Consider the following 20,669-nt stretch of genomic DNA (forward strand, 5'->3'; position numbering starts at 1 on the left):
GAGGGAAGCAGTTGTCGCAGTGCCATCAGTGCTGTCCTGTGCTTGCCTATAGGCACTACCTCTTGCAACTCCCATTAGCCAGGAATCTCAGCCAGGAGCTGCAGGAGTGGAGCCTGCAGGTGAGGATAGTGTGGGGATGGAGCTTCTCCCCCCGCACCTCCCTCCCCTCGCCCCCCATGCTCCAGTACAATGGGGCGGATGGCAGTGTGTGGAAATGCCTTCCTGCCCTGCAGCAGGCAGGACCAGATAATATTCAGGGGCTTTAGTAGCTGCAGCCTGAGTCCCAGTCTTAAGCTACGTCTACACTGTAGCCTTCTTCCGGAAAAGTTTATGTAAATGAAGTGTGGAGTGGAATATCACCGCACTTCATTTCATAGAATCATAGAATCATAGAATAATAGGACTGGAAGGGACCTCAAGAGGTCATCGAGTCCAGCCCCCCGCCCTCAAGGCAGGACCAAGCTCCGTCTACACCATCCCTGACAGATGTCTATCCAACCTGTTCTTAAATATCTCCAGAGAGGGAGATTCCACCACCTCCCTTGGCAATTTATTCCAATATTTGACCACCCTGACAGTTAGGAATTTTTTCCTAATGTCCAATCTAAACCTCCCCTGCTGCACTTTAAGCCCATTACTCCTTGTCCTGTCCTCAGAAACCAAGAGGAACAATTTTTCTCCTTCCTCCTTGTGACACCCTTTTAGATATTTGAAAACCACTATCATGTCCCCCCTTAATCTTCTCTTTTCCAAACTAAACAAGCCCAGTTCATGAAGCCTGGCTTCATAGGTCATGTTCTCTAAACCTTTAATCATTCTTGTCGCTCTTCTCTGCACCCTTTCCAATTTCTCCACATCTTTCTTGAAATGTGGCGCCCAGAACTGGACACAGTACTCCAGCTGAGGCCTAACTAGTGCAGAGTAGAGCGGCAGAATGACTTCACGAGTTTTGCTTACAACACACCTGTTGATACAACCTAGAATCATATTTGCTTTTTTTGCAACAGCATCACACTGTTGACTCATATTCAACTTGTGGTCCACTATGACCCCTAGATCCCTTTCCGCCATACTCCTTCCTAGACAGTCGCTTCCCATCTTGTATGTATGGAACTGATTGTTCCTTCCTAAGTGGAGCATTTTGCATTTCTCTTTATTAAACCTCATCCTCATCCAATTTGCATAATTGATTAGCAGATGTTTTTGCACAAGAGGCTTTTGCGCAAAAAGGAGATGTGTAGACAACTCCTTTTTGTGCAATAACCTCCTCTTACACAAGAGCCGTTCTTCCTCATTTTTTCAGAAAGAACGGCTCTTGCGCAAGAGGGATTTGCGCAAAAAGGAGTCGTCTACACATCTCCTTGTGCAAAAATGCAAATGAAGTGCAGTGATATTCCACTCCGCGCTTCATTTGCATAAGCTTTTCCAGAAGAAGTCTACAGTGTAGACATATCTTTAGGGAGCCCTGCAAAACAATCTGAACTTTTGGCAAGCTGGAAATCTTTTTTCAGGGCCCCCTTAACCCAAGTTCCGGTGCTACAGCTCCTAAAGCCCCTTTTAAATCTTCTATTAACATATTCCACTTTTTGTGGCTGTGCATTTGATTTTTTTCCTTCTGAAGAATAGTATTTTGCACTCAACTTTATGGGATTTCATCTTTCTGATTTCTCACCAATACTCCCAATTTGTCTAGGCTGTTTTGAATTCCAAACCTGTCTTCCAAAGTGTTTGAAGCTCTTCTCAGGTTGGTGTTATCTGCAGATTTTGTAAGCATACTCCCAAATTGGTTATCCAAGTAATTAACAAACATATTGACTAGTACCAGCTATATGTGTCAAAAACCTTACTAAAACAAAGGTATTGCATCTCTGCTGTGTGCATCCCACATCCAGTAGGTTATCCTGTGCCTCATACTGACTGGGAAATTGTCCATATGAAAAAACAGGTTAATACATTCTTAAATAACTTGGTTTTGGAATCAAATCAGTTGTAGAGAGATTATGAATTTTGATTGTGCAACTTATTTCGCGCTCTGGTGCGGTGTAGACACACCCTTATTTGATATGTACTGATGAAGTAAGGTTGTTGCATTTGTTACAATTTGAGCTACGCAAATTGTGTACCTTATTTCGAGTCAATTTTGAAATATCTTATTTTGAAATTTGACACGGTCTAAACTTATTTCAAAATAAATCTGTATTCCGAAATGTCCCTTACTCCTCGTGGAATGAGGTTTACAGGGACGTCAGAATAGTAAGTCAGTTATATTTCAAAATAACAAGCACACGCAAAAGACGCAGAATAGCTATTTCGGGATACCTGAGCATAGAGTAAGACAGTAAATGAGCAAATAGTTACCCACAAGCCCCATTAACAGTATGGAATGCATCACTGATTGAAACTGTCTTTGGTAGTTACCACAACCTCTAGTTTCAGGGTCCCATTTCCTGCCCTCTCCCCATTGCGGGGAGATGGCCACCATCTCATCTTGTCTCTTAATTTGTCACTGAATGTGTTTCAGTTAGGCATTATCTTTTTTCTGTTCAATTAATTTCACTTCAGGGACTTTGGATACACTTTCTCAATGTTTTAGCTACCTGGATTAAATGAATGGATTAGCCAACTTTCACAGCCATGGATGATAGTGTCCTACTACCAATCAGGTTAATAGAATTTTAAAAAAAAGAAATTTAGTGTGTGAGAGAGAGACAGAAAGAGAGAGAGAGAAAAAAAACTCAAAAATTTAGAAAATAAAATTGGTGGGGATAATCTGCTCTTAACTGGCATTCTGGAAGGTAGACAGAGTTAAACCCGTGGCCTTTTTTGAATGTTGGATATCCCAAAATGGGCCTGAATATAGTTAATGGTAATAATGTGGTTGATAGAGCGTTCAGTGACCACCTTTGAAGTTGCCTCTTCTAAGACTGAGGAAATACAACTTGCAGAAAGATGAGGGAGAGTAAGATTGACAATGGCATGGTTTTGGGTTTTCCATGATTCATGGCTGGCGTAATAGCCAAGTGTAGGAAATTTAATTACGTTTGCAGAAAAGTATGAACTCATTATTGACTATACTTCTGCTTTGAAAGTATTGGGACTCACCACTATTGCACCTTCATTTCTGTATTTGCATGAGAAGCAGGCCAATATCTGCTGGAGGATTATTCAAATAGTTCTGGTTACTGTTTTTTGTTTTTGTTCTTGTTTTCAGCATATTATGTTCTGTTAGATTACATTGCTTACTGGTTGCTAGCAACCTCCTGTTATGGATCTATTGGCACTGCTTTTCCATTTTTTCTCTCTGTGGCTACGTCTAAACTATGGGCTTTTTCTGGGATACCGGAAGGTATCCCGGAAAAACTGCTCTGTGTCCAGGGAATGCGTCTGCTCTTCTGCTTTTTTTTGAGGAAGAGCAGACGCGCTCTTTTAGAAGCTTTGCCTTCCTCCTTCCACGAGGAAGAAGGGCTCTTCCGAAGGAGGAGCATTTTCTGAAATTTGGCCCAGTGTAGATGGGCCAAATTTTGGGAAAGTTTTTTCAGAAGAGGCTATCGGAAAAAGGTACACAACTTGCAGAGTGCAATTTGCGTACCTTTTTCTAATAGATCATTGTAGTCTAGACATAGCCTGTTACATACAATTATTCCCATTCCTCTTTCTTTCCCATGTTATTACTCTGTCAATCTTCCTCTTTCTCATTTGTTTAACCTGTGATGATGTTCTATTTTTCGTTTTGGGACTTCATACCATGCCACTATAGTGCTATTCTTCTATTCAAGTAAAGCTTTATGAAGCGTATGTTACATCCTTACCCTAAGATCTGCATAGGCTTTCACATAGTTTTAGTGTGGATTTTAAGGTGGTGTTAAGTTGTGACTACTGATGTGCTTGAAGTTAGGTCTGTGCCTAAAAAACATGCTGGATCAGGGCCTTAGACCTCTTACCCAATACCTTGCATTTTCTGCTGAAACTAATTCAAAACCAATGTAGAAGTATCTTGCTGAACTGAGGCTTAAATGACTTGGGTTTGGCTACCTGAAGGAACTTCTCTTTGATGGATACCATCACGGTTGCAATCAGTGGAACTTCTTGAAAGATCATCTCTTGGTTTAAAAGGGAGAGGGGACTGCAACGGTAATTTTAATGAGAGGGCTGCCACTTGGACCAACAGATCTGGAATTTGTCAAAGCATGCTGTGGAGCATCTCTGTTCTTTTAATATTTTTTCTGGGGGAGAGAGGTTGTGCAATTTTGGGAGTCATTGGTGGGATTAAATGGTATCAGTGGCAGACTCTTTTGTATTAATCACATTTATCTTGTGTGTTCTGTATTAGTATAGGTGCATAGTTAGCTTATGCACTTTTACTAATACGTGTAAAAAAACATAATAAAATTGGAGGCTGTGTTGAGCCCTCTCTAAAAGTTTGGCCTAATAATGTTGAATGTAAAAAATAAAATAAAAATTCTTCTCCTTCTCCCACTCAAAATAGTTCTCCACCAGGTGTGGTGATATAGTTTTCTCCCACACAGCAATGTTAAGCCTAAAAATAGTAAAAGTATTCTGTATTTTCAATCAAAAAGATTTCTTGACATAAGCTTTCTCTTATAGTATATGTTATTTTCAAGAGAAAAAAAAACACTTGGTATTTTTTATAAGCGGTTCAGGTTTTTTTTAATTGGTTATTGACTTCATTTGAGACTTACCTTCACTGTATTTGTTCTTCCTATTTTTGTTAAATAACTATTCTAGCTTCAATATTACAATAAACCACTACCGTAAACATTACTGTTACTAACTTAGTATTTTAGTCCTCCGCAATATTAATGCCTATTATGGTAGGTGGATGATTTTAGGCCTCTTCTTGTAAACAAGGCATCAGTGATATGCAAGGAAATGCAACATATGGCAAAAAGCTCTGTATTGAACAATGTACACAGTATAAATGGAATATAGGAATCTCATCGTTAGATAAAAAATGTTGCAAAAAACCCCTCCAGAAGCCTGCAAATAAAAGACCTCCAATATCATTTTTAAATAAAGCCTTTTATGTAGTATAAGACCATTTTTTAAGTCAAATGACACTATTATGCAGACTTACTAGATTTGCAAATTTACAAGTTTTTACAAGTCAGTTGGGTCCCTTCCTCAGGAAATCAGTTTAAGTTTTTTTTCCTGTATTGACTCAAAGAGCCTAGTTGTCCTTAAATCCTTGTGAATATATTTGCCTTATAATTTGATGGCATTGAGTCAACACCCTTATAGGGACTGTAATGCAATAAAAAGAGAAACTGTTCAATATAGCTCCCAGTTACTCTAGGATCAGATTTGCAGAAATTGGAATGTACACAATAAAACCTGTACAAGACTTGAGATCCATGTTGTATTTTAAGCACCCAGGGCTTTTCAATGAAACATATTGTTTAAAAGTTTTGCTCTGCTTCCAGTGGGTATATAAGGGTAAAAATGAAAATAATGCTCACCACTCTAAAATATGCATTTTATGTTGTTTAATACAGCTTTCTGAAGTATATCTTTGTGGAATTTAAAACTCCACTTACAAATAAACTAATGTCAATATTTTCAGTGGATTTTAATGTAATGGATATGTTTGTTGCACCGCTCTTTATTAAAAATCTTTATAATTTACATTTTAACTTGGATTCAAACTGTATAGAAGCAGATATGTATCTGTAAGCTTAACCTTTACCTGTAACAGTATTTGAATTGTATTAGAATTTTCATAGTGTATCACATTTTCATGCGGAGCATTTTACTCTGACTCATGGACATGGCTCCTAATAGAGACAGCAGGAGCTCCATGTATTCATCTGAGCATAGAAGGAGGCTCTTATTTTAAATGTTTGTTGCATTTCAAAGTTCAACGTTTATTGTAATTTATTTTTAGATGTACACATAGAAATTTAAGTATTAGGTTATTTTTCCTAAAGGAAGGATTTTATCTGTTGTAAACATTTTCAAGGAGTAACTGATGCCACTATGGGCTCCATTATAGTAATTTCTCCTTTGAACCTTTTATAGTTGATTTGGAGCATATGCGAACAGTGAAAGCTGACAAACACCAACGATTTTGCCAGGAAAATGGTTTCAGTAGCCATTTTGTGTCAGCCAAGACAGGCGATTCTGTAAGTAAGACAAAACAAATTGTTACAGATTTTTTTAAAAACTATAATTTTGGATTGTGATGTGGTAATTTCACTGTACTCCATGATCAAGCTATACAGAATTTCAGTCATTACAGGATGCACCTGCTTGCCTAGTAGTGTGGATCATTATTATAGTGTGTTATAATTATGCTTTGTTAATTATAGTGACGTCTTGTTTGCTTTGAAATTCCACATATTGTTTCTAATCTATAAATAGTTTGATATCTGGCTAGTTTGCACACTGTCTCTTTCTTTCTCTGTGCATATAATGACAGATACAATAAGCTTTTTGCTGATAGTCTAGTCTCTGGGGGTATGTTTACACTACAGAGTTTTGCCATACTGCAATTGCGTTCTTTTGAAAGTAAATCGAAAGAACAGAGGGGTTTTTCTGGAGTTGGTAATCCTCTTTCTACGAGAGAGAAGCCTTTTTCCAAAAGAGCTCTCTTGCAAAAAGGCATGAGAGGTGAAGAGGGAGTACTTTCAAAAGAAGAGGAAAGAGGAAAAAGCACAGGTGCCCTGGGGGCCATTCTTCCATAGCAATCACAGCTTACATGCGAGATGGCGTCCATTCAGTGTGGACGCTATCTGTCAAAAAAGCATATAGCTTTTTCAGTGCTCTTTTGCAGTGTGGACGCTGTCTTCTGGAAGAAGTTTTTTTGGAAGATCTCTTCCGGAAAAGCTTCTTCCAAAAGAAGCCTGCAGTCTAGACATAGCCTAAAGTATTGTCATTTCGGTGGAGGGTCCCCAGCCAAGTAACATGCTCAATTTGGTGGTTCATGGAAGTTTAATTTACTGATTTTCAGAACACAGATAAAAACACGTTTTTGATTAATTATTTGACTATGAACCATAACTGGGGCTAGTATGATTGGTTGGATGAGAAAGGAAGAACTTTTGTTTGTGCTAACAATAACAGGCAGTTTACATGGTGTCGTGTTTAACTTTTGTTACATACATTGATGTGGCAATGGGCATGAAAAGCCATTAAATCAATCTCACTGTCTTCTTAATGGAAGTCATTATTTAATAAATGATTTACTACCCTGGCTACATCATTGAATAATCAAAATACCTTTTAATGTACAAAATAAATTGTTTTAAAAATGGAGTAATCAATGATTGCGTGTTAAGATCTTTATTAAAATATAGACTTATAATACAATTATAATAAAATTACAATTAGCATAAATTATAATAATATTATAATACTTAACTTCTATCACAAATCTATAAGATTATGTGATGTCTGTCAACATTGCTGTTATAAAGTCATTACCAGGGGTTTCTAAATCGGCCATAACACTTGGTTCTCCTTAATTTTTGTATAAAAGTCTGTACTCCAAACACTTTGTCAGATTTAGTTAATTTTTTAAGTGTAACTTATTGTTTATTAGAACAAACAAAACGAATACTCTTTATAGTAGGCCCATTCTATATGCCCTTTTTACCAATAGGCAGTGTCTCCTTTTCAAATTGATTTGATTCACTGTTAGTGATCAGCAAATTAACAGTTCCTTTCTTTGTAGTTGATGATAATGTTAAAATCTGTGAAAGTGTTTTTAGCTTTCTTTTTCACTAATCGCCTAACTATGTAAGTGTTTCATAGATTTTTGTTGAGTTTTTTAATTTGTTGGCTAAAAACTGTAAAGATATTTTAACCTAAAAGAATACATTACACTGAAGTATCATCTCTTGTGAGCAGCTACTTATAAAGTTAAAGCTTCTACTCCATTCTTAAATCTCCCGGATGAGTGTATTCAATCTAAGAGTTCAGTATTACTCACCTTAATGCCCGTGTAGATATGGACTAGCTGAAATAGTTTCATTCATTCTCAGATGAGAAAGTTAAGCGGGTGTGCCCTGGTGAAGGCTCTGGCAAGAACTGGCTGAGCTGTGGCAAAAGCCAGCTGGGAGCTATTTAAAGAACTGGCAGGGACCTGGGTTACAATAGGACAGTACCTGTAAGAAATTTTAAATTACTTCCACCACTGCTAATTCTTATGCTACTGTCTCACAGTAGAGCAGAGGACTTTCAGTTCTTTTGGGAGCTGTGCTGGGAAGGGGAAATAGATATCCATAGCGCATTGCAATGGAAATTGTTTAGATTCAGGGATTTTTGGTAGCAGGGTAAAAATGCAAGGATTTTTAAACTGACTCAGTATGGATGTGATTAATTTTGTTTAACTGTCTGTATCCAACTAATTCAAGGACAAAAGAAAAATCTTATAGCTTAGGTACAGCCCAAGTATCATTCTAGGGAATAATTTCATTTTTAAAAGGGGTTTTATGCAACATGTCCATCTTGTTTTATTGTCTAAATCTGATTCAGTGCCAGGCTGCCACATATTTTAAATGCAGCATGTTAGTAATGAGATAATGTTGTTTCTTAAAACCTTTGTGGATTTAGGATACTATTTTACAAATGCATGTTTGCCTAACTTTAAGTGCAGAACTAATCATATGCAGAATAGGGTCCCAGTGGTGTATCTCTAAACCTTATTGTTCTAAGGTACGGAAACCGTATTTCTGCTGCACAATGCAATGGTAAAATATTTTTCAAGCAAACATTAGTGAATACCCATGTCCATACTTTGCAAAGCTAACCATCATATTTGAGAGGGGTTTAGTATAAGCAATTGTTTAAATTTAAGTCTCTGGAGATAAAGTAGAAGTGTTGCTTAACAATCCAGAGTGCTGTTCTACCTTTATATCATTGCTGAATTATTTTAAACAGTATTGAATTTACAAGATGAAGTTATTTTCAGATCTGCTTTGCACAGATCATATTTTTGCATATCTCATTGTTTACAGTTCAGGAAAGGTCTGATGTATTTAAAAGTAACTGGAGGATGTCTGTTTTTAATCATTTAAGCTCTATTTTTTTATGTAGGTCTTCCTGTGTTTTCAGAGAATTGCTGCTGACATACTTGGCATCAAATTAAACAAAGCAGAAATGGAACAATCACAGGTAATTGTCTTGCATATGTCGCTTTTACTAAAATATTTTCTTGGTGTTAAAAAAAATCTGAAATGAATAATAAATTTTCCTTCAAGGTAAGCTGCATCTCATTCATGCTTGAGTCAGTTGTATGTACGGTTACAGCCTTCCATGTATGTTCTTTATTTATGCATAGATTTAAAACATTCTACACTTACAAAATTTGTGTTCTACTAAATTAGAAAAAAGACGAACTCAGAAGATTTTTCTGGTTAAAAATAATGTAAGTATATTTATATACATTCAAGTGTATGTTTATATGGCTATATATAGTTTTATTGTATTTTAAAATTATGGTGCCGGTACACTAATATTTCATTTTCAGTGTGCTCGTTAATTTACATGGTGTAAAAAATGTAGCGCTCCCGTCCTCAAAAACACAAGTCAGAATACATTGACAATTCTGAAAGCAGGAACAAATTTGAAGGGTTTAATTAGATATACATAGAAATAGATAATTATTGATTTGATATATATACAAAAAAGGGACATTATCAAATGTATATATGCTTTCATTAAACACCAGGTATGATTTTATTGCATTTATATTCTTGTTTGTAATTCTGTACATTTTTAAAATAACATTAATTTTAAAGAATTATGAGTTAAAAGAAAATAAAGAAAGAGTGTAAGTCTATGTGGGTAGAAATGTTTCATATTTATATAATGTAAACAATATATTGTCAAAGTGGAGAATGAGCACATGGTTAGAAAAAATATCCCTCCATATGCTACAGTAGGGTAAGGCAAGATTTGATTCATTCGTTGTATCTACACAAGGAAGTGAGGGGGCTCCTTTTTGCTTCTGTGCTGACTGCCGATAACAAGGAGAGAAAAGAAGCCCGTGTAAAGTAACTATTCCCCTCTATACAACGGTGGGTGGATGGGGAGTAGTTGGTGTTTTGACTCCAGAGCCTCTACTGCCAATGCTTTAGGCAGCCTAGTTGTACTAGCACCCCTTGTAGGATTGCCACCTATTCAGCTTTTCTATGGATCATCCCTTTTTGAGGTAACATCATAAGGATGTTCAGTCTGCACCGTCAACTGTCCTGTTTTATGGGTTTAGGGTCATCCCAGAGGGTCTGGTCTTTTGTACCTGAGTGGTTTCAACACTAACTGTGCTGTGCTAGGTATAGCATAGTGTTACTGACTTTAGAAAATGAACATAATTCCATTAATATGGCACAGATTTATATCTGGTGAGAATAAAGCCCATCATATTGAAAAAGGCTGTGAAGAAATTGCTTCTTTTATTAGTGATAGAAATGTAGCCGTGTTAGTCTGGGGTAGCTGAAGCAAAATGCAGGACAATGTAGCACTTTAAAGACTAACTAGATGGTTTATTAGATGATGAGCTTTCGTGGGCCAGACCCACTTCCTCAGATCAAATAGTGGAAGAAAATAGTCACAACCATATATACCAAAGGATACAATTAAAAAAAATGAACACATATGAAAAGGACATCACATTTCAGAACAGGAGGGGGATGCGGGGGGGGGGGGGGAAGGAAGGTAAGTGTCTGTGAATTGATGATATTAGAGGTGGGGAGAGTGGGATGTTTGTGAGCTAATGGTATTAGTGGTATTAGCTCACAAACATCCCACTCTCCCCACCTCTAATATCATCAATTCACAGACACTTACCTTCCTTCCTTTCCGCCCCCTGCATCCCCCTCCTGTTCTGAAATGTGATTTGTCCTTTTCATATGTGTTCATTTTTTTTAATTGTATCCTTTGGTATATATGGTTGTGACTATTTTCTTCCACTATTTGATCTGAGGAAGTGGGTCTGGCCCACGAAAGCTCATCATCTAATAAACCATTTAGTTATTCTTTAAAGTGCTACATTGTCCTGCATTTTGCTTCTTTTATTAAGAATTTGTATTATGCATTTTAATTACCTTCCTGGAAGTACCAATTCTAAAATATCTTCTGTTTCTTCCAGTTTCAATAGGGACTGAAGGGGAAAGAGTTGTTCCAAACAACAGTTTTAAGATTGACCTCCTAAGGAAGCCTTTGTTAGGGATGTGACTATGGTGACTTCTGTATAAGTACATAGTTGACCTGCTGTATTCCTCTTTGGACTATGACTGTATTTAAACAATAAGATGAACATTTTGTGTCATTCAGTGTTTGACACATGCAAAATAGAACTAATTGAGAAAAAATAAATTTCGTCTTCATATTTTCGTCCCCAGAATAGGAAAAGTAGTTAGTTCACATTAATGAATACAAACTCTTTAGGATAAAAACTTGAAAGACTGTCAATACTCTCATTAAAAACATTCCTATTTTTTCTAAATTCAGTTAAAAAAAAGTAATTTCCCTTTCCACTTGACTGTGTGCACAAACATTGAGCCCATAAGGATTTTGTACACACCCTTTCAGAAACACTAGAAAATAAGGATTAAAATACAGAGTCTAACTTGTATTGTATCGTGATTTTATAATTTTATAATACATATATTTTTAATGTACTTATTCTATGCAAAGGATTCTCTTCTAACAGTTCAAGGGGTGGCATTGTTGGCCACTGTTGACTTAGTAATTATTAAAAAATAAAAATCAGTTAAATATGTTTGTAAAAATTTTTACACTTTTATGGACAGTCTGCTCTTCAGTTTCCTAAATATATAATAAATCTATTTTCTAATCTTATAATAAGAAAATAAGTCTTTCCCAATGCAATATTTACAATTTGTGTTGAAATATATAGCTAGCTTTTTTAACAATAGAAGTGGAAAATACATTGTGCAGTACACACTTTAACAAGCCAAGCAGAATGGCTATGAAAAACTTTCGTATGCTACACAAATTTAGCAATTTTTTTTGCCTTTATATATGAGAGAAAGAGAGGTGTTTGCTATGTGCTTTTCACAATTGCATAATGATTTGTGTGTAAATCAAGGCTGGACAAAATACGACTCGCGGGCCAGATCTGGCACACCAAACCAGTGGATCTGGCCTGTATGGATGTTAAATTTTCATTAATTAACTAATCAAATAGTTAAGGGCACCTCCGCCTTTGAAGTGTAGCAACAGCCCCAGGTCTGTTGCTATGCTTCAAAGGTGAAAGCACTGCATGGAGCATGGGGCTGGGGGATGGGAGCGGGGGGACTCAAACAGTCCCCCACTGGCTCCCTGCTACTGCGGCGGTTCAAAGCGGCAGTGCTGCATGGAGCCTGGGCTCCATGCAACGCTGCTGCTTTGAAGCCCCCCCTCCTCTTCTGATACAGGCAGCAAAACAGGGATAGTTGACTAGTCATTCACATCTCTACTGGCTTATGGACACAGCGACAGCTTCAGTCAGGCTCCCTGCAGTGCCCCACCCCTACATGTTGCTCAGATCTGCAGGCTGCAGGGCCCCGTTTGTTTGTAAACAGCTGCAAATCCGGCCATAGGGAGATGCCTATTTGAAGATGTTCGCAGCTGTTTACAGATGCACATGACCCTGCATCTGGCTGTTCTGAGCTGCCTGCCGCGGCATGGAAGGCAGGTAACCTGCTGGGCTGCTGGCTGTGAGTTGCCCAGATAAGTATTCTGATCAGAGCCTGCCTCTGGCACCTAGCCCCTCCCTCTCCCGAAACCTCTGCCCCCTCTCCTGCCCCTCTACCCCACATAATACAATCTCTCTGCCTCCCTTCTGCATCCCTAACCCTTCCCAGCACTGCATTCAAATCCCTTGTCACAGGTCATAACCCCCTCCTGCCCTTGGTCACAACCCAAATACCTGCCTCCCAGGGCCAGCTTTAGGAAGTGCAGGGCCCAGTTCGAACAATTTCGACGGGGCCCCACAGCAATTCTGATTGATCCCCAGCTACCTCCCCTGCCTAGCCCTGGAGGTAGCTAACACCCCCCCATACCCGCCCCCTGCAGTGCAGGGAAACCCTGGGCTCAACTCACACCTCCTCCGGCATACTTCCGGGCAAAGGTGGCAGGTTTGTATAATTTTTGATGGTGCCCCATTAGCCACACTCCCTGACCCACATAAGCCAAGCCTCTGGAGGTAACATGCTCAGGGAAAGATGGACACATGATCAGAAGTAAAAGGTGTCATGTCACCCCTCTTGAAGGACTTTTCCCACCATCCTCCTACCAACAGGGATGAGTTTGGCCCTCACCAACCCCCGCTCTTGCAACTATCCTGCAATTGCATTAACCCAATGTGTGTGACATTAACTCGGGGGCAGAGAGGCTGGGGGAGGTGTTTCCTCTAAGGCTATGTCTACACTCGCGGCTTCTTGCGCAAGTACAGCCGTTCTTGCACAAGAGCCCACAGAGTATCCACACTGCCCGCCTGCTCTTGCGCAAGAGTATTTACAGTACGGTGTGGTAAGAGAGGGCATCTTGCACAAGAGCTATGTTCTTTTTTAACAGGTGTAAGCTCTCTTGTGCACGAGGGCCGTGTGGATGCTCGGCAGGGATTTCTTGCGCAAGAAACCCCTATGGCTAAAATGGCCATCAGAGCTTTCTTGTGCAAGAGCGTCCACACTGCCATGGATGCTCTTGTGCAAAAGCACAGCTCGCATATGGCAATGTGGACGTGTTCTTGCACAAGAACCCTTGCGCAAAAAAGAAGCTGCCAGTGTAGACATAGCCTAAGAGTTTCCTCCCAAGAGCAGAATGAATTTTGTGTTGTGCACCAGTACTGAGTTTATGTGGCTTATTTGGATGTGCCACTGTGGCACCCAAGTTATTAACCTTTACCTATCTCCTGATATCTGAGGAAGCGCTGGTAAATATAGAGGTGGGGGTGGTCAGGGACTAACCTTGTGGACCAGAATTTGCCCACCCTTGGGCTAATGCCTCCGTCTCATATCTTGAAATCTGTAAGTCTAGGAGACAGAATACTTTGACCACAGCGTTGGAGTGAGGAAAGGAGAAGCCTCAACCTTGTGTCTGAAAAACAATTGGAAGGAAATTTCATAGCAGGAAAACCGTAGATTTTTCTAGTTCTTACATTGAAAAACTCTCATGGACTACATCTAACTGCACCCTTACCTCGAAATAAGCTATGCAATTTGTGCTACACAAATTGTGTAACTTATTTCCAGGTAATTTCAAAATAGGTTATTTGAAACATCCCTTAACTCTCATGGAACAAGGGCTACAGAGATGCTGAAATAGCACACCCATTATTTCAAAATCTATTTAGAAATAACGGACCACTTTAAAGATGTGGAATCGCTATTTTGGGATACTTCCAGTATCCCAAAGTAGCTCCGCAGTGTAGACGTAGCCATGGAGTAGCATATGGCTTCATAATTTTTAGAAGCATGGAACTGTGTTCTTGCCAGGGAGGAAGGATCATCTTGATATTGCATCACTGGATGGGGAGTCAGGAGGAGCTGTAGTTCTCTTTCATGGTCTGCCAAGGATTACCTGTGTGACCCTGGGCAAGTCCCTTACTCTCCTGTATTTCCTATCTCCACCTGTAATGTGAGTATGAAACTTCCCTATTTCACAAGAGGGTTGTGAGAATACATTCTTTCAAGTTTCTGAATCACCCAGATTCAAGTAGCATCAGGCCAAAGTTAGGTTGCACTTATAGCAACCAGACGCTATTTGTATTTTTAAACAAAGATCAGAACTGGGTTCTATTTATAAAAATGTTCATTGTTTAAATACTGAACTGATGCCTTTGGAATTAGTCCAGTGAGTAGAATATCTGCTTAGGTACATAGTGAAAAGAGCACGAGAGTGGAACTGCTGTTTTATCTTTCTAACTCTCATAGAAATAAAGATTTTTTTAAAGTTATAGCTCCAGTCTTTGATGTAACTGCATGTGTATATTGAGCCCAACATTGAATTCACATAACCACCAAAATTGAAAAATCTATATGTCTGAGAAACACAAACCAGAACAGAATCATGAGATCTGAAAAGCCGTCTGATTTCTTAACACTCTGGCACTTTACAGAAATAACATTGTGGACTTCCATGATTTTATGCATGACAATCTCAGCTTCCATTTAAAAAGTTTATTATTCTTATGGAGAAAAACCTGAAAATGTGACTCAAGTGCATCCACTAGGTAAATAAAAGCAACTTTAAACTTACTTATTTATTTTTGGGAAAATAGTTTCTAAGTTAATATCATGATTTTGCAGGCCTTCACACTCAAATGTTCAAAGATTAGCCATATAAAACCTTGTGCCATGATGGAAGGAGCTCTTGGTCCCGTTAAAATCAACAGCAACTTTCTTGTTGTTGACTTTATTAGGTACAAGTGCAGTCTTTTAGAACATGGTGCCTCCTAATCAAACCTCAAGTCAAACACCAGATAAAACAAAAGTAGACAGCTATCTACATAAGCCTGCCTGAAACTTGAGCACGTTTTCAAGGCGAAAGAGCCCCAAAACAAAGAATTTACACATTACATCTTATTTTCAGCCCTCAAATTCCGTACTCTTAAAACACAAGGGGCTTTTGAAACTTAAGGAAATGGCTTTTTTACTAATTAAATGTTTTTCTTTCAATATTTTTTACTTCCAGCATAGAAACTGCATGAGGTACAACTTTGTTTTTGTGCACTGGCAAGAATTAACATTTTTCTAAGTGATACATGTTTTTTTCTTTAACCAAATGCCAATTCAGCATAGTAGTATTAGAGTGGCAGCCTGCTACAGTAAAGTGTTTGGCATTAAAGCAAGATCTGGAATTCTGCACACCTGCAGCAAATAAACATACGGATCTGATTTTTGATAGAAATTGGAGCCTTGGCTAATACTTCCAATCTTATATAGAGATGAGAGAGAGTATGTGTGTAGCTAGTGGGAAAAAATTGTGCATGCTGTTTCTTCACTTATTTAGCTGAAATGTCTTTAGAAAATCCAAGTCATTTATGTTAGTCAGTCTCTTGCCACAAAGTGACTTAAACATAGATCACTAACCTAGCTATGTTTACATGATGGGATTTAAACCAACATTTGGGGGAGCAATTAATTGCGTACTGATTGTAAGGATCCTTTTTCTTCAGTCTAGCAGAGGGCTTGGTATGAAATTGGGTCCTCTGAGGTCAGATAACACTGTTTAATGCTGAATCCCTGCTAGCGCCTTGCATGGGATTTGACAACCCTTTCATTGATAACATCAGGCCAGAAGTGTAGTGAATCATGACTCTTGTCCACTAGATAAGATATGAAGTTGATCAATTAAAACTTAAGCAGAGTACTTCAGCAGCTAATAAATCTAGACCCTCAACCACCTAGTTCAATTACTATTGCTTGTTTTACATATTTTCTTTATTTACAGAGGTTATCTTCAACAATGTTTATATATTCATGTCCATATTAAATGATGTTTCCTTAAAAAATATAAAACCATGTTCCTCCATTTTTGCCTTGTTTGTAACAAACATATATTTTAATTATGTCAGAACTAAAATATTAGGACAGAGATAGTCCAGTAGTCTCAGTCCAAATAATAACTATCTGTAGGTTTCCCCTGCCATTTTGCATTACTGTTTTATTTGTATATTTGTATTTTTCTCCTGTTAGCATAAATATATTTTTTTATTCTGAAGACTTTTTAATTAACATTTTTGTAAAGGGTAACATGTTTTGGCAGAGGATTGATTGTTTTTACTATAGGCAAATATTTGACAAAGAACATTGAAGGAATTCTTTTATTAAGCCTGAGTGAAATTTTCATTTAGAGTCATTGGAGTTCAACCATAAAATGCAGATAAGCACATCCTCTACTTTTCCTTTTGCAAATTGCTTCAGGAAAACTTGCAGGTGAAGAACAGTTGACAAGTAAAACATGTTCTAACTGAAAGCGTAAGCTTTCACTTTGTCATTTTGGAAATGTTTTTAATTGTACTACATTTTTGTAGTGGGAATTTTGCATGCATATTTTTAATTCAATTGTTACAATTGTGAATAGAAGTGGATTTATGTAGCATTTACATTATTTAGAGGCAAAAACAATATCTGTCCTCTTTCTCCCCTCACCCCCTTTTTCAATCCTTTTTTGTGTCTCAGCTGTAAAACATTTTTATTGGGTGCTTAACCTGATTATTTTGTATTGTTTGTGGGGGGAGAGCATGACTGGTGATGAATTTGAAGACTTACTCCAACTCCAGCTATAAAACTTTCTGCTAGGTATATCTCTGTCTCTTATTCAGCACAGCATTTTTGTTTTGGTTAATTGGCTTAACTTTTGCACTGACATTTGTGTTATTCATTCCTTCTTTTCAGCTATTGATCTGTCTCTCCATTGTCTTCTTTTTGTTTTTCATTCTCCTCCTTGCTATTTGTCCATTATATTGACATGTGGTTGACAGCATGTTGTCAGGGCAGAACTAGTGAAGTATCCTGAAGAAGATAACCAACACTCCAGCACTGCCAACTGTCAGAGTAAAGTCTGTTCAGTGCAATAGTTAAGGTATCATGGTAAAAATTAATGTTTTTTATTACTTTGCTTTTCTATGAAGTAGTAAGTATGACAATGAATGACACTCTGAAATATTTTGTACTGTATGTATCTACTAAAAGTAAATGTGTTGTACATATTTTTACAACATGTACCCAGATTAAATCAAATTTCAAATACTGATTCATTCCAAGCAGCTTTGTAGTAATATCATCTATTAATATTTTGGTGGCAATTTTCAAAGCTGAGCAGTCAAACTGACAAATACTAGTTCAACATGGACACCTTATTCCTTATTTGAGCACTGCATGTGGAATTGCATCCTCTAGATTTGTTGTCCAGATTTGAAAACTGGGTAAGCTCATTTCATGTTTATGTTCTAACGGGCTATATGTCACAAATAGTAATATACAAAAGTGTAGCTTATGGGCCAGTTAAAATAGGATGATGTTCAAAAGTTAAAGTTTTAGGTAGCTTATTAGTTATTTGGTAGAAGTCATTACTAATAGCAAACACATTGATAACAAACTGAAACTAATTTTGTAGAGATCTGGTCTTCGATAAAATACTCATGTGTTTTAAATCTTTTCTGCAACAATACAGAATGAGATCCCTATAGAAATTCTTTTGTAAAGTGGAAGGCTCACACAGTATACAGAACACACCAAAGTACTCCCATCAAAAGTTTATTAAGTTCTTAATGAATAGATTCACAAATAGATATGTAGAGTACATAATATGGAAGATATCTAGACTTTGTATTTGTTTTGCTCTTTAATTTTTCTGCCTGTTACAGCTTTGCTGAAAGGTCATTTTGTTAAACTCAATTTTGTTTTGGTTTTAAATTTCCTATGAGGGCAATGAGGGTATGTCTAGATTACATGCCTCTGCCGACAGAGGCATGTAAAATAGGCTACCCAACATAGTCAATGAAGCGGGAATTTAAATATCCCCAGCTTCATTAAAATAAAAATGGCCACCATGCTGTGCTAGCTCAACTGATCGTCAGTACATCATGTGAGTCGATGTGGATCGGTCAACAAGGGAAACCTTTGTCGACCGCTGCCTTATGCCTCATGAAATGAGGTTTACAGGAGCGGTCGACAAAGGCTTCCCTTGTCGACCGATCCATGTCTTGACTTGCGCGCTGTGCCAACAATCAGCTGAGCTGGCACAGCGTAGCGGCCATTTTTATTTTAATGAAGCCGGGGATATTTAAATCCCCGCTTCATTGACTATGTCGGGTAGCCTATTTTACATGCCTCTGTTGGCAGAGGCATGTAATCTAGACGTACCCCAAGAGTGAAAAATTTCCATTTCATACGAACAATAAATACTAAATAATTTCCAGTTCAACCAATAGAGTGTTATTCAAAAATTCCACATACAATGCTCTTATTAAACACAAACTGTTTATTATTATCCACTACCAACACTTAAAACAAAAAAACTCATGAAAAAAAATACCGTTTACTGATTGTAAAGAGTTATGTTAATACAAATATCAGCCTTACACAATTGTCATGAAAATTTAGCAACAAATGCACTCTTTTTCTATCTAGTATCAAGAAATCAATATCTAGAATGAGAATGCATACCTAGGCAAGTCTTTCTGCTTCATTTCGAGGAAAAGAGTACTACAGTATATGTCTACTCAGACTGATTGTTTATTAGCCGAAACATTTATGTTCCTAGGTTCATTAAAATAATTGCCACGTTAAAAGTTTTTAACGTACTTTGAACAATATCTGCTTCTGATATATTGATAACTGTTGTGTTTTCTTTTTATGACAGAGGGTGGTGAAGGCAGATATTGTAAACTACAGTCAAGAGCCTGTGGCAAGAACTGTTAACCCTCCTAGAAGCTCAATGTGTGCAATTCAGTGAAGATATTTTTCTTTGTATTGATACTGTTGGAAGCCTTTCTTCCCTTACACAGGCCTAGAAGTTGCCAGGAACTTTGTTTGAACAGTGACCATCACTGTAGTGCAGTTAGAGGTTTTGAAAGCTTGCTATGCCATTGTGTGTTGAAAAGCAGCAGGCATTTTGTTTGATTGGCCAAGATTCAAACATTGGACCACACACTTTGAAAAATTAAGTATGTATACTTATGAATTATATTCCCATAAAGCAATGTTACTGTGTATATATATGCCCTCCTATCTTTTTAATTGATGTTGAAGTAAAATTGGATTAGAATTTCTGTATTCGAAATTGTTTTAAAGACATTACAGCTGTAAGGTATTTTACCAAGGCATTTTGTCTTTTTTTCCTGTGATCTAAACTGACGCTCAACAAAATGTAACTTGGAGAAGCTATTGTGAGGTTAACATTTGAACCAGTAATATATTTTATGTAGGAATAATTTGGAAGATATTCCATTGTTATATAGTGCAAAAATGTATAAATTGTATTTAATGAGAAACAGTCCTTGAAATAAACCTATGATAAGAACATACTTTATTTTTTCTTAAGACCCCAAATTGTCCCCATCACTACTTGCAGGATGCCAGTAATGAATATTAGTGTACTATATCAATGTCCTGTTTATATTAGATGCAATGCATGTGTGTGTTCAGGAATTTGGATGAACCTTGGTAGTTTGGACTTTATGATGAGCAACGTATTCAGCATGTATTAGAAACTGTTGTTTAGTTAATTAGGATCAGTCAGTTTTAGTTGGTTCATGGTCCCCAGGGATGTTAAGTTCCTTGGCAAGATGGGCTGGATTGGGTTTGGCCCGGCACCTTTTTCTTTCCTTATAACCCAATTTCAACAGCAATTCTTGCCAATACTGTTCAGAGTAAAAGCCACACATAAAAAGTTAAGTCACTCAGTCTTATCCTTTCTGTGACCAAGAAATTTCTTCTCAGTTCCAATGAATATTACTTATTTCTGGAGAATATTTCACACATAGTGTACTCGGGAGCACATCTAAATGGGAAGCCCAAAAGAAATGAGATTTAAGACAGACTGCTCGCTTTCAGTCTTTCTTAGCCTTCTGAAGTGGGGGAAATCCAGTAGAATTGGGCAGGAGAATCTTGTTAATGTTATAGGGTGAACAATATGAGAGAGGGAGGAAATGAAGCAAGTAATGGGAGCGGACAATCCCAGTGCCTTGGAACCAGTCT

General features: G+C 37.7%; 1 protein-coding gene across 8 annotated transcripts in view; it reads left to right on the plus strand.

Moving 5' to 3' along the window:
* Positions 1 to 19,994, plus strand: part of RAB28 (RAB28, member RAS oncogene family) — a 109,902-nt gene extending 89,908 nt beyond the window's left edge. Inside the window, exons 5-8 of one of the 8 annotated variants that reach the window (XM_006128170.4) lie at positions 6,037 to 6,140; positions 9,073 to 9,132; positions 17,450 to 17,550; positions 19,333 to 19,994. In XM_006128170.4, coding sequence (XP_006128232.1) covers positions 6,037 to 6,140; positions 9,073 to 9,132; positions 17,450 to 17,545 — 260 coding nt within the window. In that variant the 3' untranslated portion in view covers positions 17,546 to 17,550; positions 19,333 to 19,994. Of the gene's footprint in view, positions 1 to 6,036; positions 6,141 to 9,054; positions 9,133 to 9,344; positions 9,386 to 11,107; positions 11,139 to 17,449; positions 17,551 to 19,332 lie in introns of those variants that run through there. The other 7 variants (XM_075930726.1, XM_006128172.4, XM_006128168.4 and 4 more) reach the window with 7 other exon arrangements.
* The last annotated feature ends 675 nt before the right edge of the window (positions 19,995 to 20,669 follow it).

The sequence above is a fragment of the Pelodiscus sinensis genome, chromosome 5 (genome assembly GCF_049634645.1).
Source record: "Pelodiscus sinensis isolate JC-2024 chromosome 5, ASM4963464v1, whole genome shotgun sequence".
Classification (NCBI taxonomy): domain Eukaryota; kingdom Metazoa; phylum Chordata; order Testudines; family Trionychidae; genus Pelodiscus; species Pelodiscus sinensis.